The sequence below is a fragment of the Colletotrichum godetiae genome, assembly GCF_030913485.1.
Source record: "Colletotrichum godetiae strain CBS 193.32 chromosome Unknown BDP55scaffold_1, whole genome shotgun sequence".
Lineage (NCBI taxonomy): Eukaryota > Fungi > Ascomycota > Sordariomycetes > Glomerellales > Glomerellaceae > Colletotrichum > Colletotrichum godetiae.
In genome coordinates this window covers 595,643-618,744 of record NW_026851249.1, presented here as the reverse complement: position 1 = coordinate 618,744, position 23,102 = coordinate 595,643, and the positions used below count along the sequence as shown (strand labels likewise).

Here is a 23,102-nt window from a genome sequence, read left to right as displayed (position 1 = left end):
TTAGGGTGCACAGTAATCCGTCACACGGTATGAAGAGCACTAGGCACGCCTTTTTCTCTTTTCATGTCCAACTAAAACCGGAGGTTCTAGGCAGGCACACTCAATACTGGGAGATAATTGGCAAAATCAACGAGCGACGGATGCGGCGCGGAGCAAGGCTGTGTTGTCAGACGATTGGGGGGCGGGGCGATTTGTGAAGACTCACACCGGAGACACTCCCAAAGAGGAATTTTCTTCTGTGTTAGCATCAAGCCGACAAAGTCGTAGGATCGCCAATAAGGAGTCTCTCCACCACACCCAAATGTCCCATCTCGTCACTCTCGTCTCTCGTTGGCTTCTCAAAAGTTAACAAGTATTAGCCCAGTAGGGCTGACATTGCCCAAAATGGCGTCAAGATACATGGCTGTGGAAAGGCCGTATGACCTCGAAAAGAGGCAGCATCAAGGCGGAAGGATTGGCCCCCAGAGCCAGCCCGACCGAAGATGGAAGATGGCGGACAACAACGTTCTCCTTGAGGCCATATAAATCAAAGAGCAGTCTCGCCTCCTGTTCGACTTGCAGTGATACTAGGCCTCGGAAACCAACCTGTTCTTTCACACAAAGAGGTCACTTTTGCTCAGTCTTGCTGTCAGGCTGCCCCTCTATTGAAACATAATTTGTCATAATCTCTTGGGAATCTTGAGTCTTCTCTCTGCAATGCGTGACTACGAAAAGCTCACGAGAGACGAAGATCTCGAATCGGCAAAAGACGAACGTCTTCTATATGAAGATGAAATCCTGCCCGTTCACTTCATAGACCAAGCGGCAATTGTTCGCAAGATCGTCTTCAACTACACCTTTCGCTACGATAAAGTACTCGACGCAAAAAAGCTTCACGAAAGTCTTGTCCAACTCGTGCATACGCCTGGGTGGCGTAAAGTTGGAGGTCGTCTACGTGCCAATGTAAGTCATGATGTTCAACTTGAACACCAAAAAGTTGTTTTCTTGCCAGTGTTGACTATTGCGTAGAGCGAGGGAAAGCTCGAGATCCATGTACCACGCACTTTCAACGAGACACGTCCGGCTGTGAGATTCTCTCACGTCGATCACCTCAACACTAACATCGATTCTCACCCTCTTGCATCGAGACTTCCCAAATCAACCGGCTCTACGCCATCTATACAGGAGGGTAGCCATGCCTTCAAGTCTTTCGCTGCGCCTGTTGATCTGCCCAAGAGCACCGACCATTATTTGAAGAGCGACGAGCCCTTGTTGTGTCTTCAGGTTACATCTTTTGCAGACTCTACACTAGTAGGGCTCACCTATCCGCACTCACTCGCCGATGCCATGGGCATATCAGAGTTGCTCAAAGCATGGTCAAACATCATAGTGGGCAAGAGTCATTTGGTGAAGCCTCTCCAGGGCACTTATCGAGACGTGCTTGACTGGGCAGGGACAAAGCTCGACAAGGAAGCCTCGCAGAGAAAGTTCGCTCTAGAAAGTCAGCAAACCCGTGGCTTGGCTTTGATTTCATTCATTGCCCGATATGTATGGGATATTGCGACTCGTCGGACAGTGCAGTCCCGACACATCTATCTGCCCGCCAACTATCTGAGGCATCTGCGTCAAGGAGTCGAGCAGGAGCTCAAGGAAACACATGGAGGGGTGGCTCCTTTCGTCAGCGACGGGGATCTCATCACAGCTTGGGGTTCTCGCCTTGTAATGTCGTCAAGACCATGGAAGAGGTGCAGTGCAGTAATATGCAACGTATTCGATATTCGACGGCGTTTGGAGAACACGTTTGCTCCCGAAGGCCCTTACCTACAAAACTTGATCCTGCCAGCAACAACTGTCCTGTCCAGACAGGAGGCTGCCAGCGCCACGACGGCACAAATTGCTCAACATCTGCGCCAAGCAATCACAGAGCAGACTGGCGACGTGCAGACTCGAAGTCTCCTGCGTCTCGCACGTAAGTGGTTCGCAGCTCTAGGCACGATGCCCTTATTTGCGCGGTGGGACTCCCGAGTGATTGCCTGCTCCAACTGGACCAAGGCAAGATTCTTGGACGCCGCCGATATCAGCTCTGCTGCCTCGGGCGACGTTGGCGAAGACAATCCCTGCACTGGAGTGGTGGGGGACTCTGCGGCGGATGCGGCGCAAGATCATGTCAGACCAGTCATGTTCTGGGGCGCCACCATGAACGCAGATGACAAGACGCGCGACGCTTTTATGATCTACGGCAAGGACGAATCAGGAAATTACTGGGTTCAGGGGTTTTTGAGAAAAGAAAGCTGGGCACTGATTGAGGAGGAATTTCAACGCTTCGGAAAGGAGTCGAAGGAATCTATCTGACTTGGGTCATATCTTATCGGCGTGAGACTGAGCCACTGTAAGATACGAGCTGGCAGGAAAGTGTACTAAATAATTCCATGTACCCACCCTGCTCGAATCTTGGTGCTCAAGTTTCGCTCTTCCCGTCATTATTAGGGCTGCATATGCAGGATATGACTGACATTTGGAGGCAACAACAACGACATGTCAAGTCCTCTGAATCAACACGGGAAGAGAGAACTACGTGCCAGAATAACATCGCAATTGGCCCGGCTGAAGATAAGAAGTGCTGCCAACAATTGCATAACTGCACATGGGCGGCATAGCTACGCACGTAAACACGGCCGTAAGGCGCATTCGACCCTTTAGGCATCGATGGGCTCATCGCCCCCACGCGCTGTTCCCATGACCATAGAATCAAATGAAATTCGAATGTTCACTTTCGGGAAGCAAGTTGCCCGCCGACATTGGCATTTCCAAAATATGAGCAAGCCACCAGACGCCTCCAAAGTCCAACGGGACCACATGCAACTATCTTTGCCTAGCACTCTAGCAGCCTGTCTTTAGCAGCTTGGGTGTCCTGTACAAAACTAACTCTGGCATGGATTCTTGGTCTGCATCCTCCTCCTGACGAATCACCTCCAATCACACTCAAGAATTTAGGCCTTGCAAAGACTTCAATCTCCGTACTGTATGCATCAAGGAGCAATAGTCCAAACATTTCCATGAGCAGCATTCCTCCGTGTCATTGCTTTTAGTAAGTGAGACTCTTCTTTGCTTCCGTTACAACTTACGGTTTCTAACGGCGAATGAAGCAGCCCCGAATACGGTCAGGATACTCGGCCTGGCCCATCGAGGCGTTAGACATCACCTCGTCAGCATTACTCTTCTGCTTTGACGTCAACTAACATATTTAATGATACTCGCCCAGGAATCAATGAGATATACGGTAGAGTCAGACTGCAGCTTCCCCTACGTTGTTCCAAGGGACGTGACGCAGATCTTTGCCTTTCCTGGTAAACGGAACTTGGGTCATGCAGAATTCTGACTCTGCGCCGGCGAGGCCTGGATCCGATACGCCGGTACTCAATAAAACATTTTTCAAAATGCCCTGCGGTAACTGGACATCCGTGCACATCCATTCCGGGCAGACGTTGAAGAGTTGAGACGGTGAGATCGACAACTCTGGGAATGGGTGTCTCAACGCATTCGGCAGAGCTAATCCCCAGATCGCCAAGATCTGCTAAATCTTCAAGGATCCTGTGAACCCCAGCCTACTGTAAAAAGAAAGCTACAGGCCGAATGCGTTACCTAAATCTTAGTGCCGAGAACTTTGACAACTACCTATGGAAGTGATAGTAGGAGCAAAATTCAACGTTCGCCGCATGGAGCGTTCGGGGGTTCTTAGGCTTTTGTCACTTCTCATAGAACTCTAGTTGTGTCTCAATTATTCTATACTCCCAGCTGAAAACCAGCGCTAGGACGAGTCTCCGACATCACGTTGCGATCGATGTTCCTGTTGTATACTTCGTAATGACTGGATGAGGATGATGGCGGGTTGCAATGGACAAGATCCTTCCGACTGCCGGCCCCTTGCTGTTCGATGCAGAGATGCACTCGAAATGGAGCCCTTGCGGCTGTGTAGATCTTTCTCTAAAATTCAAGGTGGACACATCTGCTCGGAATGAGAAGGAGAATGTCAATGTTTGCTTCGTCCCCTGCGCTCTGACATGCTCTTCAGAGCCTCAATAGAGGAGATTTCTATTTGCTTGGGTATACATGAGTGCAGGAGTAGTCGAATAGGTGACTGGGATACTCTTACTATTCCTTGCGCGGTCTTCGGCATGATGGTGGGAGTAAAACGCCAGTACGTGGAATGAAGGCAAGGGACAAGACTGTTGCTGTGTGGAGTAAGCTTCATCACACGGTATGATGCTGGAATTGAAAAATCATAATGATTAGAGAGACTGCTATGGACCGACGTAGATCATCGACAACTCCGTCATCTTGACACTTTACCGCCGAAACGTTAAGGAACACAGTCCATGCAGGGATGAGTCGATGACCCTCATTCCATACGATCTGAGAGACAAGCGGAGCATCTACTGGTGATTTTTGAGTCCTTTCAATGCGAATGTATGGGGATAGTATCTCTTGAACCAGCCCTCTGAAGGTAGGATTGAAGTGTATAAAAAGCGTTGCTTGTCCCTCCTCACAAGACTTCTTTTCCCTTCATCATCACACTCAGCTAGCACATCTCATCTCATCATCTTCTATTTACTCTCAAGTAATCCTCATCCTTTCTAATCAGCATCTTCTACCACTTCCAAAACGACCTTCAAGTCAACCTCAATCTTCTCAAAATGCAGTTCTCCGCCGCCGCCATCACTGCCATTGCCATGGCCCTCACCGTCACCGCCGCACCCGGCACCACTGCTCCGGTCAAGAGGACCCTCGACACGCTCACCTACGGTGAAGCCCAGAACGTCTGCGGTGAGAACCTCAGCGTCAGCTGCTGCAACCAGGCCAGCGCCGACACCAATGTCAACGACAACTCCGGATCTGGAATCCTCTCCGGTATCCTGGGCGGCGTCCTCGGAAACGGCGGCTTGAAGCTTCTCGACGGATGCTCCTCCATTGGAGGCGGAAGTGAGGATTCTCTGGTATACCGTCATTTCTGTCGAATACTAACAGCCACTAGTTGCCAATGACCTCTTGAACAGCAAGTGCAAGCAGAATGTTGCCTGCTGCAAGTCCGATGGCAACACCGTAAGTTTTGACTGAGTAATACATGATATGCCACAGAATTTGGCTAACTCTTTTCACTTTAGGCTTCTGGTCTCGTTGCTGTTCAGCTTCCTTGCATCCCCATCTCTGGCCTTTTGTAAGAGAATTCGAAGGTCTCTCTCTTCAGTTTCATGGTTGGATAACTTTCTGGGACTAAGGGGTTAGCTCGCTGAGACACATGTTGAAGGAATAGGGTGGTTGTAAGAGTTCAAGACAAAAGAATGGGTTCGATTCGCGATCAGGGGTTTTATCTGCTACTTTAGCTTTCAAAGGCTTTCAAATATACTTGTTTGCTTCCCAACACTTGCTTAAAATGATTCTGGAGCTCGGCGAGAATAACAACTTCTGGGCAAGTTCAAGTGCAGGATAGATAGTCATTCTCGATACTGAGGTTAAGAAGCCCATATTGATGGTTTGAAATTTCTGCATATATCTTTTTGACAGCAGAGATATCACTGAGATCCGGTGGGCTGAATCCTCCACGGCCTGAACGTGCTTATAGGTAAGACATCAGTAGTTCTGAGAATCATACATCAGTACTAACATGGTGTATCGGATTTTACGAAGTTTTGGCCATATCAGAAACGATGACTCTAGACTACGCATCCATACACCAGAGAATGGTATGTTCAAGACCACGATCTATGGGGGTAGATTGTTGGAGAACGATTCGAGTTCTTCGTGTATTAAATGGTGGTTGCATGACTAAGCGGGTTCGTCGGAATGTCGAAGAGACCTTCACCCAACCGACGAATGAATACAACCATATTGCTAACTCAAGCAACCTTTGAACTGGGTCCAAAGTCCCATTAAAGCCTTGCCAAAATTAAGCCCGGTAGACTTTGTGGGGTGCGTCGGGTGCGGAGGTCGGGACAGGCAACAATGCCGTCGCTAAGGATAGTCGAGTTGATCTCCCAGGCGAGGAGCACGCCTATCTCCTAAGTCCCCGGACACGATCACCGCTACCTTTGTCTCGTGTTATAAGATGTACTGAGGACCACCTTTGATACTGATTTCAGAAGAGCTGTCAACTCTTACTATCTCAGATCCGAAACCAGACCATTCAAATCCAACATTTGCACCATGAAGCCTTTAAACTCCCGAATCTCCCAAGATGGTTATCACTGGATCTCAAAAGCAATCGACACTTTGGATCCCGAAGTAGACTACGAGAATATATGGCGTCTGACATCAAGCTATCAGCTTTCAGACTTCGCCAATAACTTGGTCTACACCCTCACTTTCCCCAACTTTGTCATCCCTATGCATGGAGCAGAAGTGGTATGGCGCTCTGACGGCGGCAAAGTCGTCCATAAAGCCGTCGACCGAGTCGAAAAGACGGAGCACTACAACATGGCATGGTGGTACTACGGTCCTAGTGACCAACGTTGCCGCAACGCTGTTGAGAGAATCAATCAGCTACACGCTGGCCTCGCAGGGCAGTATCCTGGAAGGTTTTCTCACAACGAGGACTACGTCTACACACTCACCTTCAGCGCCGTGTTGATGCATCGTCTGAGGATACGGCTCGGCTTCTCTGGCTTCACAGAAAAGCAAAAGATTGCTGCTCACCACTTCTGGCGGGATATGGGTCCTCTATTCCAGGTCGAAGGCAAAGGCACTGTGAAGGACTACCCAGCAGACTTTGATGGGTGTATCGCTTTCTGCGAGGCGTACGAGCATTCTCCCCGAGAGTATAACGAGAAAGCTCGATATATCGGTCTCTCTATCTTCAACCTCTTTGCCTATCGATACTTTCCCCCTGGCCTGCGATGGTTCGGCATGGCGTTTCCCCGGACGCTGTCTCTGCCAACGACGCTGAGCGCATTCCGTATCGAGCCGGCCAACCCCGTGCTAGCAGCCATCATCATCTTCATCGTCAGAATGGTGTTCCTCGTCACGGATGTTTTGTTACCCGATCCCAAAATTCCATTCTTCGAAAGGTTGGAGACGCTTCCGGAGATGGAGGCACGAAAGCGAAAAGAGGAGACTAGGGCCTTGGACAAGTCCTTTGAGCAGTTCATCATGTCTCAATTGAGCGGCCCTAGCTGTCCGTTTAGCGCAAAATTGCAATAGATATCCCAAATTAAGAGCTTCGTACCAAAGATCAGTTTGGCAAAAATAATCAATGACTCTGACGATACTTCTCTATCATCTACCAGAGAACAATGACCATCTAAGCCTCGCTCTAAGGCTTTATTGTCTCCTTCTTGAGCCAATCTCGCCATTCTTGGTCAGCAAGAATATGTCTAACTCTAGCTTCAAGCCATTCTGTATTTCCCCAGAAGCCCCAAGATGCCTGGAAGCGGCACCAATCTACCAAGGCAGTCTCCCAGTGACGCATAAACTGATCCCAATCATAATCATCGGGTCCCTTCCCTGGTGGTTTCTGGCTCAGGAGGGTGGTCCAATACTGCTTCAGAATAGCTCTCTCGCCCTTGCCCATGGCCAACTGATCCGGTATTTCTTCGTAGTGGGTGAGCAACTCAACGGGTACCGAACAGGTGAACAGCTTGGCAAGATCGCAGCTGCCAACCCCCAGTCCGGCGTACTGGAAGTCGAAGAAAGCCACCTTATCACCAGCTTTAGTTGTGAAGAGGTTCTCAGACTTGACGTCGCCGTGGATGTATGTCTCAAAGGGCCTGCCGGAGGGTGTGAGGAAGCTGGCAACTAGCTCGGCAATTGAGGAAGATGAACCCTCGACGGGGTCACAGAATGCCGAAGACCATTCGGAATAGTCATCTCGGCATAGCGACCCGTATTCCTTCCGTCTGGTAGCGAGATATGTGTAACCTCCGTTCAACCATATCTTGGGCTCGGCGACACCATGACCAGCCTCCCTTCGTTTCGCTTCTTCAAGCGGGGGTAGCACAAATTGCCCAAGGTCATCTGGCAACGATGTCCAAGAGATGCTGTGATACTTCGCCAGCCAGTCCAGCGCAGCATTGACCTGCTTGCGGTTGAGAACCAGTCTCTTTTCACCGGCCACAGGAAACTCTGGTCGCAGATCCGTGATGATGGTGGCAGTGAGACCCTCAAGTTCTTTCTTGCGGGGTTTGCTCTCCATGTCTAAAGTGGAAGCGAGTCCCTTTGCGACAGCGACATCATCTGATAGCTTTGGTGCTATCTCTTGATAGAAATATTGCTCGACCTCGTAGCTCAACATCTTGCGCAGGTGGCCCTCATCTGTTCCCTTTGCGCGTGGCGGTGAGATGAGCTTGATGATGAGGCGATATGTTCCATCCTCTTCTGAGCGTATCGGGAGCGGCTTTTGGTCCGAATTGGCGGCACCATTAGTGTCGGCAAGCTTTGCAGTCAGGGCACAGATGTGGCCGTAGCCTGCCCAAAGCGATTGAAGCTCAGTGAGGGAGACGAGTTCGAGACCCAGCCATGAGAGCATGATTTCGGCGACACGACGAGGCTGCTGGAGGGACGCCATGGTGATGGAAAGCGTGGCAGCCGCAAGGACAAGTTGAGTGTTATCGATGATGATCCCCGACAACGGTGCCTGAACGATGAGATGAGTAAATTTAGATGAGAGTTGATGATATTGAGTGAGCGCCACGTCCATTTCGAGAATGTTTCCCAGGTGGGTCCCGACGACTTCGCTCAGTCTCAAGCTGCCGTGAGGTGTGAAAGAAGTCTGCAATAGCTACGCGAGCATCTGGAATTAGGAAAAATAGAAAGGTTTCGGAAACATAAATCCACAAGCAGAATTTTCAACTCGTCAAAAGTGAATTATCGATCACCTATTAATATCTCATGCAAGTCCTGGCTCGGCCTTCATCAGCCGTACGTTGACCATACTACCGCAGCTGGCGCCATTTGGCAACACCTGGGTGAAAATCCGAGCACAAACATGTCACTCATCGTCATCGTAAACTTGCTCACTCCCACGATCTCACCATAAGACCTACCGTTCACCGGTCAAGGCATCATACTGGGAAGAACAGTCGGAAAGCGCACAACACGTGCTAGTCTGACATAATCTCTGCAATCTGCCTTAGGGCCATCAAGGTGTCTTGCAGCCCCACCGCAAGGGGTTCCTACTAAAGGCGGACTTCAAGACGCGGCGAAGACCTCTCGTATCAAAGCAAATCTTCGATAGAACATCATCTAAACAAAATCAGCTGTCTTTCATACCAAAAAAAAATGGGCCGAACACAACCATCAGTTGGGCAGCCACCGGCGGCATTTCGGAAAGCCGCCCGAGCCAAGAAAGCCAAGGTCACCTTGAACCAGCTGATTCCGTCGCTCCTCTCTACGCACCCACGGGCTCGTCGCGGAATCGACTCGGCTGAGCTTATCACTGAGCCAAAGCCAGCGGCAAAAGAGACCCGACCCCTCAAGACAGAAGGCGCCGATGTTCCGGAGACCAATGGGGCACTTCATATCAGACTTCAAGTAGCCGAAACTCTCACAGCCGCTCACGCATTAGTGACCAAGGACGCTGGGACAGATCGCCCGACAGACGTAAGCAACAAGGAAACACGGGTCGCAATTCTCAACATGGCCTCACCTCTCACGCCTGGTGGTGGCTTCGTCAACGGAGCCGGTAGTCAGGAAGAGTCGTTATGCATGCGGACTACGCTGCTGCCATCTCTTAAAGATGAGTACTACCGTCTGCCGGAGCTCGGTGCTGTTTATACCCCAGATGTGTTGGTTTTCCGAGATGGAGATGCGGACGACGTGTTGGAGAAAAAAGATCGTTGGTTCGTGGATTGCGTCAGCGCTGCCATGTTGCGAAATCCGGAAATTGAGCGAGACGAGGATACTGGCTTCAGCCACTACGTGCAAGAAAGAGATAGGCAACTCATCCTGGAAAAAATGAAGATTGTGCTGCGGATATGCCAGCTAAAAGGTATCAAGAAGATCGTGCTCGGTGCTTGGGGATGTGGCGCCTACGGAAATCCAGTCGCCGAAGTGGCCAAGGCGTGGAAGAAGGCACTGCTACCGAAAAACGACGGAAAAGGGAAAAGGAAGGGGCACAAAGAGACGTGGAGCGGGATCGAAGAAGTCGTCTTCGCCATCAAGGATACTGGCATGGCCGATGCCTTCGAAGAGGCTTTCGGAAAGGGCATTGAGAGAGACGTAGAAGCTGAGGTGGATGAATCCGATGAGGAGATTGATATCGCTCAAAAGAATAAGGAGGAGCTTCAAGCAAGGATTGCCGAGTTAAAGCAGCGCATCGATGCCACACCGAATCCGCAAGTCAAGACGGGTCTCAACTCAATTCTTGCTGGATTAATAAGCCAACTGCCTGCTGATTCGGAAAATAGCACCGACGACGACGAAGATGGAGAAGGGGGGGCAGAGGATGACAGCGGCGACAGCGACACAGATTCTGAGCAAGCATAGATCTAGGCATAATGACTGGATGATCTAGTAACTGGAATCATTATTTTCCTTTCAGAGCATGTTGAGTGTCAAAATGCCCTCTATAGGACTGGTTTCCAGAGAGCAAAGATTGGACATTGACACTACGCAAACGTCAGATCAGGGCCGAGGTGTCATCCGCCATGGGCCCGGAAAGCTTCTGCGACTAGCCTTAATTCTAATCGGTTTTCACAACCTCGGGTAGAAGGCCCCCTTCCCCTGCTGAATAGTTTTGTCGATATAACCGATGAACCGATAATCGAGTCCCGGCCGAGGCCAATATGGCGAAGTGCAAGGCGGCTGTGATCGGATGTCTGATTGCGTTACCTGGTTTGGTTAATGTGGCACTTTTTCTCCCAGCTCCCGCCAGCCCGACTACTTTGACGATGTATTTCCCTTGAGAGCACCACCAGCGTCATGAGAGTGACGATCCTAGAAATAGTTCAAGACCCAAGTCGGGATTGCGTTCTCACTTGCATAGGGTTGTTCCCGGTAGTCATGAATGGAACCGAACAACCTATGGAGCCCTTTTTTTGTCCTTGATTGTCCGGGAGTCAACTTATTTCACGACTTCGTAAACCGAAAGGAACTAAATGGAAACTTGGTAATCTGCAAATCTTCGCCATGCAGCTTCTTATTGACAACTATAGTCTCTAGAGCCTAGCTCAGGTCACGATTTCTAGCAGAGATCCTTCATCTTCTACAAGTTGTGAACGGTGCTGTTCCTAGTCCACCTACGGAACGTCTTTCCGTAGTAGTAAAATATTGCTCCACAAGCACAGAAAAACACGGTCAACGCCATGTTGGTCATGAAGGCCGGTATAAAACTGTTCACGTCAGTATATGTCATCGGCCCAGCGCGAGTGACTTGACTAACCCTGCCTCGATCGTCCAAGGGGTGATGAATTTGCCCATGCCGTATCCCCAAACGTTCTTGTTAACCGTGATGGCAACCATAAGAGGACCAGTCACTGGCTTGTAGCAGTCGATGGCGTAGGTGCTAGCAATACTGGGTAAAGCAGCTACCTGAATGCCCGCGCTTGCGTAGCCGAGGACTACAATGATAGGCCAGGACCAGTGATTCTGATACCCAACCGCCGTGATAATGTTGCCAAACACCATGATTATGACGAAGGGAATCATGGCGGGGAGACGCATCTCAGGCTCGCGGATGCCGTTGTTTCGAGCCGTCGCACGTGCGGATACCCAATCACTGAAGGGGCCAGCGGTGACTAGTCCGATCAGCGCACCGACAAGAACAGCTAGGTTGGTAAAGCCTGCAAGAGTCAATTTCTGACAATGATGCTAGAATGCCGATACGAGTTTAGAGGCTTACCAATGGACTGCGAACTCATGTTATAAGGGGGTGCAGCGAAGACTTGAGACTGCGTGAGGTTAAGAATGAGGAAGTTGCTGCAGCTCCAGCTCACAACAAACGACGCAAATACCACAATGGGGAATCCAAAGAGCTTCCAGGGAGTCCAGAGGTCGAACCAAATGGTCTTGAGGGGCGAAGAGTTGCGCTGGAACAGGTACCACTGCTGTTTCGAGGGTGTTCCCTTGCCAAGGTACGGGTCCATGTCTGTTGTTCGAGTTTGGTTCAATGTCTCCTCGGCAACCTCAATCGTGACAGCGTCTTGGGCTGGCTGAGAACGAAGCCATCTTGTCTCTGGGAAGCCAAAGAAGGCATAGACAATGGAGGCGGCCGTAAGCGCAACGTTGAGCCACCAAAAGTTCTGCCATCCAACATGATCCGCCATCGGGCCCGCAACAACTGGTGCAATCTGAGAAGATTAGTCAGGAATCCTGGCTGTTGCTGTTTATGATAGACTGACCATCAAAGATCCCATATACACAACCCAGTATAGCGTATTCCAGCGGCCACGATCATGCAGAAAGTAAATATCAGCAATGACTTGCGGTTGCAGAGTCTCCGAAGGGCCAGCGCCGATACCGTTGAGTCTGCAATACTGTCAATACAAATATCGATTTCATTAGTGGGTAAAGAAGCGGCACATACACGCAAGCACCCATGAACGAGCTATATGTTGTAGCTTTCGCTCGAAGGACATGGGATGCAAGGCAGACTAGCTGAGAAACAATAAAGACGGGGCGTCGACCGAATGAGGAAGAAATTGGAGCCCTACCAAATGTTAGCAATGGCCTCGAAAGTTTCTCTTGCCATCTCACCAGATAAAGTTGCTGAAGCCAAGTAACAAAATTGTGACTCCCGTGAACTGAATGACGTCCTCAAGATTGCTGTTGTAGTCTCGGATGAGGTATGGAAACATAGACGCAAGTGACAATGGGGCAAAGCCTTGCGAGAAGGTCATCAAAGAGACCGCGCCCAATGTAGACCACTTCCAAGACGCTTTCCAATTCAGAGGATCGTGCGGATCCTGGGATGGTTGAGGGACGAGAACCACTGTAGAATGTTCGCTCTTGATGAGATGATGCTTCAAAACATCCGCCATGACCTCGGTGCCAGGCACCACCTCGATATGGAGCTCATGTTCAATCTCCTCGCGGGTCTAGAATAATGATATCAGCGGCAGTTCGTTTACGAGACGCGGTGGACTTGCTGTCTTCTCCGGATCTTTCGACATGGTTTCGTATTTCTGGCTAGCAATTTTGCGTCTCGGATAGTGATGCAATCAAAAGTCACAGTGGTGAAGGAGATCAGTTGCTGTAACATCGGAGCGAGGAGGTGGGCAATAAATGTAGACATCAGCGTGGCCACATCGACCGATACAGTCGAATTACCGACGCGATCTGCGACATCAACCTGTCGGCGGTATAACTACGCGTCTAGTGTTACCATGATCCTGGGTCGACCAACCTCAAACATTCGGCATGTCGTCGCGGCAGCTGCCCATGCTCAGATACCAAAAGCCGAACCACTAGGTTGAACTCTATGAGCTCTCCCCACGCGACGGCAGGGGGTAAGAATGCGGGGAAAGCTGGAGAGAGGCCTAGATGGGGTATGGTGAACTTCAGCTCATCTGACAGGCTCTCACGAAATCTATCACTGGAGCTAAGGTCAAGCAGCCAACCCAGTGTTACATGGGGTTGGCCAATCATCTCGTCACCGTCTTTGAGGAGGGTGTGCCGACAGCTTAGCAGCAGTCCTATACATCCAAATCGGCACCATGTTGCCGGCATGAAGACAGGGAATATCACACCCGATTGCCAGCATTTCTTTGGAAGGAGACTCATCATTCCGTGGGAAAAAGCCCGCGCACTTCTTGGCGATTGCTGCGGTACCAGTTGATATGCTCATCCGCGCAGCACGTCTGTGGGCCAAGATCAAGCTTTGATAAGACCGCGGCTCCCTTAAACCTCACGAGGACAGCTTCTTGATCACCGTTTCACTCTGAATCTACGTTGCAAGGAAATAAGCGCGCGGAGAGTCCCATTGCAGAACACCTTGAACTTTGCCGAGAAACCTCCGCTTGAGGAAAGGTGAAGACCGTTCTCAATTAGTCTAGTTACTCCACGTGCCCAGGCAAACATGGCCAAGCAAAGATTTCTAGTCTGTCGTTTTCGGGTGCCGACGCTAAGGTGCCGACAGAAATTCGATGCGCCGACACACCATGATCTATTGAGAAGCCCTTCACATCATCCGAGCGCAGCTTGATGGATATTTCGAAGTGCCGAAAGGAGTGCCTTGATAATCAAGTGCGACCAAGAGCCTAGACCAGACCAGTAATGTGTTGTGAATTTCTCTGGGTAATGGCAGAGCATGCTCAGATTGAAAGTCAGAGAAAGAAAGGGGGAGAATAATGACTCAGTATATGCCATTAGCTCCATTAATAAACTAGCGCGTTGCGGTCATGGATACGTGCGAAGCTCTTGCTTTGAGGCCTTCGGAGTGTTAAAGCTCGCTGCATGTAATGGGTTACTCAATCCAGGCATGGTCCGCCTGACATATCTCGGTACATGGCTCAGGAGACTGCTCGCTTCCTTGTCTCCCAGATGGCACCGAAGTCAAGTTATGTTAGGTGGGTGCCGTGTGAAATCGAGGCCGGACCTCATATCCTCGAATCCGATCGAAAATACCACCCTTAAAGACGCCAGTCCGTGATTACCGTAGATGCGTGATCCAATCGGAACATAGTTATGCCCATAGCTCCATATGCATGCAACGACATTTTACATCCTAGACAGCTTGACAAATCTAAACCGAGGAGACTACCTGACCATGGCTGGCTCTCCCGTCTTCTTGGGATGCACTACTGAGACGTTCTTTCAGTACATGTAGTTTCAGCACTCTTCTGACCAATGTATCATGACCCATCACCTCCCGGGATCCTCTAATTAGGTAGCTTATTTCTTCTTTGTCGGATTGGCATGTGTGCCAAGTTTACGTGCATTCAATTCCGGGATATATACTTGAACGCGCGAGGGACCAGGGGTTGTGGCCGATGCCCCTAGGCCTTGGATCGGTGCTCCTAGTTGTCGGCACCGTTTAGTCATTGACGGTCAGCTGATACTTTAGCCCCTCTCTGGCTGGGTCTTTTCCAGTCCGTCACTGCGAAGGTTCGTACGTTCACATGCATTGACAAAGTATGGTTGATGTGGTGCTGGATCGTTGCCGGCACTTGCATCTTTCACAGGAGGTCCCTAACTCACTGGAAGCAAGCATCGTGCAGTCATAGGCATAGATAGCGGGTATTAATCTCTTCCTCCTCCATGATGGTATGTGTTTAGTTGAATAATTATCGTGGAAAATTCGCATAAGAGTTCTCAATGAACGAGATTCGCTCAGAGCATGAACGTATGTGGGCTGTAGTGACAACTAACACACCAGCCATCTGGACTGTGCGAGGTGCCCTATTCTCAATGCATGCGGGGCCTAATTACAGACCATACTCCTGCACTTTGGTTGGTCTCTAGTAGCAGGGTGCTGCCTTAGAAGTTTAGTCGGATTCACAAAGTTCAGAGTACTCAGAAACCACCTGCTAGCTGCGCATGGGCTCTTTACGATGAAGGAATTATACCCCATCATTTCGTCTTCATCTATGTCTGGGCTATAGATGCCCTTGTTCTGCGACAATTGGCATCGCAAGATTCTGGGAGGGCCCCAAAGTTCTGTAAGTTGAGTAATGAGAGTGGGCTACAACTATGCTACATTCACTCATCGACTACCGTCGTTATCTGGCTTTCAAATGAAATAAACAGTAGAAGTACTCTTTCCTAAGTGACGAACAAGACATACATATGTACTAGATTAGATAGAGTTGGTGGATCATGTTCTCTCGGTGACTTACGAACGAGTCCCAGCACTTCGTTGATTTTATTATCTGCAAAGACTACTAGGGTGTCAAAACCTGTTCGTATTCTGTGCCTTCGTCCTCCAACGTCAATTATTACATATCATTCACATGTGCGAAACTCAAGCTGCTTAAAGTATGAGGAAAGGTTAGCCAAGCTAATTCATTTCACCTAGTGATATTATCACCTTCGTAGGTCTGAATGAAGGTCTGTTTCGGCATCTCTGAAGAATGTTATGCTTTCGAAGTGCCCCGTTTTTCTACACTTTTCCTCTGGGTGACGAGATTGTTTCCGCGATCTACTCTGATCCTCCCGGCAAGGTCTTTGCCTGAAACGTGCTCCAATCGAATTACTTCTAATTCCAGACGCAACTCTCATCACTGGTCAGCTATAGATACCGAAGAACGAATTGAGTTCAAGAAAACTCGTAAATATTAACTTGGAGTTCGAGAATCCCGATTTATAGCAAGGGGAAGGTCAAGAATTGCGAAGGCCAACGGTGGCCAAGACAAATCGCAACCGGCCCGTTGAGATTTTTTCAACAGTCCGCGTTGCGGATAATGTCGCTACCGGGTAACGAGTCAATGTCCACGTCCGATATCAGCAAACTTACTACATAGCCCATACGCATCCATTTTACCTTAAGCTCGCACTGATCATCATTTCAACTCGAGTAGTTTGCTAACAGAGTTTCTTTTACTGCATCAGCCTGTAGGAGCAGTATCAACAGCGAAATAACTGCAGTCCTGCCCAACATAGAATCAACGGAGCAACACGATAATTCAGAACCTGCGTTGTGCCGTTCTTACTCAGCATGAGCCGCCTCCGGGCTCCAGCGTCCGATCGTGGCGACTAGGACATCGGACAGTTAACGGGTATTGGCGGAGCTGGAACCCCGACTCGGGTGACTAGAGCACCTTGAACCCCATGAGCTAGGCCACACTGAATGACGCAGCTGCGTGCAATTAGTAATGAAGAATCTAGATTCAGGAATTTAGGGAAATGAAACGGCAAATCAACCCCGCTTACATAACTTTTGCAGCAATAGCTACACTTTGACTATCCAATTGACGACTAAAAGGTCAGCAAAGTGTATTCAACGGCCTGATACCAGGCTTAAATTTCGTTACAGGTCCGATTTGAGATACGATGGAATTCCTAACTGGTGGAGAGTCGACATCTGTATGCACTTCTCCGCTCGGTGATGAGGCTCGGTCTCGAGGATATCCGAGGGATCAGACGATTCACAGGTAGCAGCATGGTAATCCTATCAACAGGAATTATCTATAAAGCCAAAGATTCACCTCTCATCTCGAAACACGTTGCTCGAGACAGCACAATCACCAACCAGCATTTCCTCAACGGCTCTGTACACTACCCAATATCGACTCAACAGTCTTAGACCAATTGACTAATTCGAAGCTTCGAACTCACCATGACTGAGACTGTTCTTGTCTTCGGCGCCACGGGCAACATCGGCGTGGCCGTCATCATTGGTGCTCTGCGAGCCAAGCGACATGTTATTGCCGTTGTGCGCAGTCAAGCCAGTGCTGAAAAGATGTTCAAGTACGTCGGCAGTCGTGACAACATCACTGTGGTGGAAGCCGATCCTACTTCTGAAGACTCTCTCCGAGGAGTTGTCGACCAAGTTCGGGCTGGTAAACTCCCTGCTTTCCAGCATGTGTGGGCCTCGCGTACGTACCTTATATTTCAGTATTTTACGAGACGATCTTACTTTGGGTTCACGTAGATTAAACTGACTTGTATGCCAGCTGGAGGAATATACTGGGAGACTCCTATCCTGGACATTGACTCTGCGGCTCTTCGTGAGGTTCTGAAAGTGAACTTCGAGTCATACTTCTGTAAGAGAGCTCCAACGATAAGAGTAGAACACTTCCTGGTTACTAATGATGCACCCAGATGCCTATCGTGCGACAGTGCCCTACTTGCTTGAGCAAGGGTTTGCCGACAGCACTTGGACCTTGTGTACAGGTGCGCAAGGCGACTATGGTTTCCGCGCCGCTCCCGCAGTGACGCAAGGTGCTCTCTTCAGCTTTGCCATTGCTGCGTCTCGGGAGAATGAAAAGACAAACATCCGCTTCAACGAGGTCTACCTCGCCTACCGAGTTCAATTCGAAGTCGACGATGAAATCAGGAAGGCGTGGGCAGGATATCACATAAACACCTGCGATGAATTTGCCCCCTTGTACCAGCAACTCCTGGATAGAGAGGACATCAGGGGCAGCAGAGTCAAGGCCATCACTCCGAAAGATGTTCTCGAACTCTCTGTTGAAAGGAGATACAAGGCCTGATCGTGTACAATAAGAGATCACAGTGATGATAAGTTGAGCGAGAGACACTGAAGGATTTGGATTAATTCACATTAGCACGTATAGAAGTCAACTTTGACTATTGGTTGAAAAATGATTTCAATAGGCCTCTCATGGAAGGTAGAGGATTTACTGTTTCGGGTAAAAAGACTGGCAAGCTGTTGGTAGGTGCTACAACTCGCATCAATTGTGGAAGTTACTTAGCTGCATGCTCACAAGTACATTCTGTGTAAATTCGAACTGTTAAGGGCACTACTTTGCACGATGCAGCTGAACGATGCCCTAAGTATCTCTTCCAGCGCACGACGCCTATATATAAGGCAAAGAACATTTGCCGAGGGGCTGGCCCGAGTCCGGGCCGGATCCGACACTTCGGTTTCTCAACTGGCAAACAAGCTCACGATAACAAGAGTCTAAAGAGATTACAATATGCGACTTATCGGCGCCCCACTAGATGATAGATCTTAGATCGAAGTGCACCCAGGCCTTTGAACAGGCCGTCACTCCATGACATTGCCTATTGAGCAGCCAATGAATGACATAACCGAAGTGATCAAATTCGACTCCAGCCGCAGGACCAGAACTCTCTAGCCTCTCGTATTTTTGAAACAGGGACAACAGCGGCTTGGTGTGGCGTTGCGTCGCAAAACCCCCACCACGCTATGATATCGAGTCAGTCTCGATAGCCGGTGTACTCCGTACGAATCGTCTGATCTTGGGATGGCAGTAGAGGCCAAGACAACGCAGCTCAAAGCCTATTTTACATCTAAAATGAAAACAAGAAGAAATCTTAGGGAGCTAGACAGAATATCCACAAACTTCAACTGGGCTTGCCCTGCGGAGGAGGCATGACGAGGAATGAAGCCAAGACAATGTCCGTGGATGCGATGAAGAACTTCAGACGAATCATGCTCTACCTGTTACGCCCCCAGACGAACCGGAAAGGATTGTCGGCTACATTTCCGGCCGCGGTAGCCGTCCCACCGTTCGTTACTGCAGTCTTGGGACGGGATGGCAAGGGAACCCGCGCATCAATCCCCATAATTAGCAGCAACCCACGCCTCATGACACGCGCGCTCCTCGATTAAGTTGATTAAACTTTTTGACAACGCAGGTTGTCCTTGCCTGAACAGAACAGATTCTAACAATAAGTGAAAATAATGTTGATCTTCAATTTCCTTTCATTTACCAGAAGCTGAACCGCCTGGATAGATTGAGCTGATCATATCTGGCCCTGCGGCTCCTCCGGATCATCTGATGAAAGATGTCGATTACGAAGCGGAGAGACCAGATACAAATATCAACGGGTGACTGACTGAAAGAAAGCTAAGAAGTTTGATCAGTCTTTTTGGAGCCAACACTCGTTCCAAACCCACATTCGTTTATCACTATGTTACAGTCACTCACTCCTTTGACTCTGTTAGGCTCGCTTCTCCTGGCCTCGGGTCATGGCGCTTTGAGTCATGGCCTTTCCGATCATGCCAAGAGATCGATCGAGCAAACAATGCACATGTCCAGTAAGCGGGCTTTAGATGGTTTCTATGTCATCGACCAACAGGCTGGAAGTGAATGGGGCTGCAGCGAGGAAAAGATCGCCGCGTTGGAGGGAGCCGTCAGAGATACGCAAGCATTGGCGTTCATGGCTTCTACCGTACTTGCTGAAAAAGATTCTGAGTTCTCTGACGCTTACATCTTTTGGTTTGGTGGTAAGTCAAGACTTCTGCATCTGACAGTGCCTGTAGGACTATGGTGGTCTAATATTTGAATGCAGAGGACAACACCAAGGCCGCCACAAAGAACTCCATAAAGACACTTAACTACGACCCTGTCCAAGATTTTCTCAAAGCCCCAGGCGCACGCAACCGCGTCGATGATATGAGAATAGACAACCTCAGCCCTACCGGGCTTACGTACATGTGCGCTGCTGCAGATGACAGCATGTGCGCCGGCGGGATGGCTGCAGCGGCTCACCAACATGGAGCCGGAGGATTATCAGGCCACTCCATTGTCTTATGTGACAGGTTCTTCGGGGCCAACTCACAGCAAGACATGTTGCGGACTTGGAAGGACACGCGAAGACTTAGCGCCTCCTCCGGCTTTTGGTTGCTACACGAAGTACAGCACTTGGGGGCGATCGTAAGTGATGGCCGACGATGCGTCGATGTTCCTGATCCCAATGAAACAGATGGCAGCGGCTGCTATGACGCAAACTGGTAAGCATCGATTGCTCAATTGTCTCTTCACGTTCGTATTGTCAAGAGCTTGCTAATAAAACACCAGCTGTTCGAGGCTCAAAGGCGCCGATAAAATTAGAAACGCTCAAAACATGGCGTTCTTTGCATTGGAGGTCATGGCAGATCCCCAGAGTGGTGCAGCACCCGGACAGTCATGCACCATCATGAAGAGAGACACAGGCAGCGTCTTGCTCGGAGGGCCTGAGGACCTTATGGCCAGAGCAGATTACAGCCCAGATGCAAAATACGAGGCGATGCTTCGTAGGCAGGCTAAGGCATCGTCAACTTGGATCACTACACACCGAAATGGCACAAGCTCTCGTGTCTCGACCGCTCACTCGAGCAAATTACTCTCGCCATCTTCGAAGAAGCCTAACGGGTCGGCGTCGGCTTCTCGTTCAAAGCCTCCTGTGCCTCCTGTATCTTCGAGACCTCGATCCAATGACGCAGTACGACCATCATCGTCCGGACCTCGATCAAGCAACCCAGTGCGGCCATCATCTTCAGCACCTAAGTCCAGCAACCCAGCGCGACCACCATCTTCAGGGCCTCGATCCAGCAACCAAAGACCTGTCTTTACCACCAGGCCACCTGTCCCAGTGAGCTCCTTCTCAGGCGCTTCATTCTCGTACTCGTACTCTACAGCCCCGCCAACGACTGAGGAAGGTGGAGTTCCTATTGTCCCCATTGTTCCAATCCCCATACCTATTGCACCAGTTGCGCCAGTCCCCCCGATCGTACCCCCAGGCGGTGGTGGTGGCGGCGGAAATGGCGGTGATAATGGCAACAACGGTGAGAACTCGAAGCCTGCGGAATCAAATCCTCCGATGACCTCAGAGCCTCCATCCTCTCCTACGTCGTTTCCACCTACATCGTCCTCGAGGCCACCACCTACCTCGTCGGAACCAGCCACCCGATGTTCTTCTAGACCACCATTGTCAGTACCCACTGGAGGCGATGCATCACCAGACAGAGATGGGTTCCCTCAGGCAGTATACGATGGTCTTGCCGCGGAAGCGCGTAGCACGAGCAGAGCGAGCAGCTCGAGCTCTACATCCTCGCCACTCATGGTTATCACTGACGTGCCCGAACCTGAGACAACCGTTGAGGTGACGCCTACTGCCACACCTACTGCCGCTCCCGTCAACCCCGTTGCTTGCTACAACTTTGACATTAATGCCTATGGATACTGTTGTCCTGGCCCGGGTAACCCATGTGAGAAGGATCTTGGAAAGTGCTACTTCAACGGAGAGGGCGTCTCTGGGGGTGCGAGTGGAATAGTGCCGGACGGAGCGCGCTGCCCGCCTCCTCCTGGTGCTGAATATTGCAGAGGCCCTTGCGAGGAGTAATACTATCAAAACAGGCGCTAATAACCATGGCCGTTTCCGCGCGGCCTTTCTGGGAGTCTTCCTTGGTTTTACCATGAACCGCAAATTAATATTTTCTCTAGTTCTGTGCACGGGTTGTAGCTTCAAATATGTCATTTTGGTGATGTCACAAGACTCTGCTTTGACATTCAGTTGTCTCTTAATCTTGCTAGACTATGCTGTATTACTGAGGTCATACGCACCTTTGCGAAACTAAGTAACTTAGTTTCAGGTTCTGCTGTATGTTTTTAGGAACACCACATCGGGTTTTTGTTTGCTTTCCGACATCTACTGTTTTTTACAGGTAGTTTTGAATACTGGGCTATTGCGATCTCAATTTGGACGATTTGAGAAAATCGCAAAAGCAATGTGAGCCTGGAAACACCGATGATATCAGGTGAGTAACGTTGAATGGGGGTATTGGCTGTTTCCACGGCGATACCTGCATATCCTTTGATATGGCACCTCCATTGTCGTTGTTGAAGACTAAAGGCAGGAAGTGGAAAACAGTAGTTTGCTTCTCTACGTAGGTTCTAGCATTTCTGACACCCGTCCTACTTCTTGCGGCCTGAACTTATTACAAGGCTTTAATAGAGTGCCCCTTTGCTGTTAGAAAAGATCTCATCACGGTTTAACATCCACTAGATAGCTTGAGACATTCTTGAAGCGGTAATGAAGACTAGGTATAAGCCATGCTCGGATCGGATACCTGCTTAGCTAGAATATATCGGGCCGTTAAGTGTGCCACACGATTGAGACAAGACTAAGCCCGTAGACAGCTTGTTTTACAGCAGAGCGTCGATTCACAGATGGAGCTAAAACCCCGATTCTACGCGCACTTAGTTTCCCACGAGCCATGGCTTATTAGTTTGCTTTGCTTTATGAGCCTTCATATGAGTAGTTTCAGTCATATAAAAGATTCCTTAGTCCAGTAAATGCTCCTATGGTGGCCCAGCTGAACTGCTTCGCCTCGGTGCGTTGGCTAATAATTGAGCATGCAAGGGGCACACACACACGGTACGCCACTGAATTTCAACCGGCGACCGGGACGGAAGGATTTTCCCTAATCTTTTCATGTCATCAAAGTGACCTTTTCAGTAAGGCTACGGCGGGTTGGGCTTCCATACCATGGCTTTGCTTGAAAGACTGGCCACTGCTGAGGTGCCACGTCCGTTCTTTTTGTCCTAATATCTCAATCCTTCCGTCGTCTTGAAGCTAGACTTTTCATAACGCTGTTCCAGTCATATTGAGTAAGGTGCCTCTCAGCGTCATCTAGGTGTTCTAGATGACGACAATCATACATGCTGTGCCGCCCGCCCGCCTGGTTTGGGCAGCATCAACCAATACACTCTTCTCAAGACGTCTCGGGGTCGCCGGCTTGGTATTCTATACACGGATGTGTCTCTGTAACTTTTTGGACAAAG

The 23,102-nt window shown here is 49.7% G+C and overlaps 8 protein-coding genes across 8 annotated transcripts; 6 read left to right on the top strand and 2 right to left on the bottom strand.

Moving 5' to 3' along the window:
• The first annotated feature begins 509 nt into the window (after positions 1-509).
• Positions 510-2,384, top strand: BDP55DRAFT_6936 (uncharacterized protein). Its single transcript, XM_060577242.1, has 2 exons — positions 510-942; positions 1,009-2,384. Exons 1-2 carry the CDS (start codon positions 697-699, stop codon positions 2,329-2,331), a joined length of 1,569 nt encoding a protein of 522 aa, XP_060436771.1. The 5' UTR covers positions 510-696; the 3' UTR covers positions 2,332-2,384.
• Positions 2,385-4,673: 2,289 nt separating this feature from the next.
• On the top strand, positions 4,674-5,198 carry BDP55DRAFT_625272 (uncharacterized protein; the record flags this gene model as incomplete). Its single annotated transcript, XM_060571450.1, has 3 exons — positions 4,674-4,959; positions 5,012-5,079; positions 5,142-5,198. 3 exons carry the CDS (start codon positions 4,674-4,676, stop codon positions 5,196-5,198), a joined length of 411 nt encoding a protein of 136 aa, XP_060436770.1.
• Positions 5,199-6,180: 982 nt separating this feature from the next.
• BDP55DRAFT_625271 (uncharacterized protein) lies at positions 6,181-7,173 on the top strand (the record flags this gene model as incomplete). Its single annotated transcript, XM_060571449.1, has 1 exon — positions 6,181-7,173. The coding sequence occupies one exon, from the start codon at positions 6,181-6,183 to the stop codon at positions 7,171-7,173; it is 993 nt and encodes a 330-aa protein (XP_060436769.1).
• A 56-nt stretch (positions 7,174-7,229) lies between these two features.
• Positions 7,230-8,841, bottom strand: BDP55DRAFT_6923 (phosphotransferase). Its single transcript, XM_060577099.1, has one exon. It carries the CDS (start codon positions 8,666-8,668, stop codon positions 7,286-7,288), a length of 1,383 nt encoding a protein of 460 aa, XP_060436768.1. The 5' UTR covers positions 8,669-8,841; the 3' UTR covers positions 7,230-7,285.
• Positions 8,842-9,249: 408 nt separating this feature from the next.
• Positions 9,250-10,455, top strand: BDP55DRAFT_625269 (uncharacterized protein; the record flags this gene model as incomplete). The annotated part of the gene is made up of 1 exon (XM_060571448.1): positions 9,250-10,455. One exon carries the CDS (start codon positions 9,250-9,252, stop codon positions 10,453-10,455), a length of 1,206 nt encoding a protein of 401 aa, XP_060436767.1.
• Positions 10,456-11,071: 616 nt separating this feature from the next.
• Positions 11,072-13,394, bottom strand: BDP55DRAFT_569539 (major facilitator superfamily domain-containing protein). Its single transcript, XM_060570736.1, has 7 exons — positions 13,056-13,394; positions 12,664-13,004; positions 12,494-12,616; positions 12,309-12,435; positions 11,810-12,257; positions 11,351-11,750; positions 11,072-11,300 (listed from the first exon to the last, which is right to left on the bottom strand). The coding sequence occupies exons 1-7, from the start codon at positions 13,077-13,079 to the stop codon at positions 11,174-11,176; spliced, it is 1,590 nt and encodes a 529-aa protein (XP_060436766.1). The 5' UTR covers positions 13,080-13,394; the 3' UTR covers positions 11,072-11,173.
• Positions 13,395-16,800: 3,406 nt separating this feature from the next.
• Positions 16,801-18,269, top strand: BDP55DRAFT_640143 (uncharacterized protein). The gene is made up of 3 exons (XM_060573313.1): positions 16,801-17,441; positions 17,520-17,609; positions 17,668-18,269. The coding sequence occupies exons 1-3, from the start codon at positions 17,183-17,185 to the stop codon at positions 18,057-18,059; spliced, it is 741 nt and encodes a 246-aa protein (XP_060436765.1). The 5' UTR covers positions 16,801-17,182; the 3' UTR covers positions 18,060-18,269.
• A 1,318-nt stretch (positions 18,270-19,587) lies between these two features.
• On the top strand, positions 19,588-21,744 carry BDP55DRAFT_762671 (uncharacterized protein; the record flags this gene model as incomplete). The annotated part of the gene is made up of 3 exons (XM_060580891.1): positions 19,588-19,783; positions 19,849-20,290; positions 20,358-21,744. The coding sequence occupies 3 exons, from the start codon at positions 19,588-19,590 to the stop codon at positions 21,658-21,660; spliced, it is 1,941 nt and encodes a 646-aa protein (XP_060436764.1). The 3' UTR covers positions 21,661-21,744.
• Positions 21,745-23,102: the final 1,358 nt, after the last annotated feature.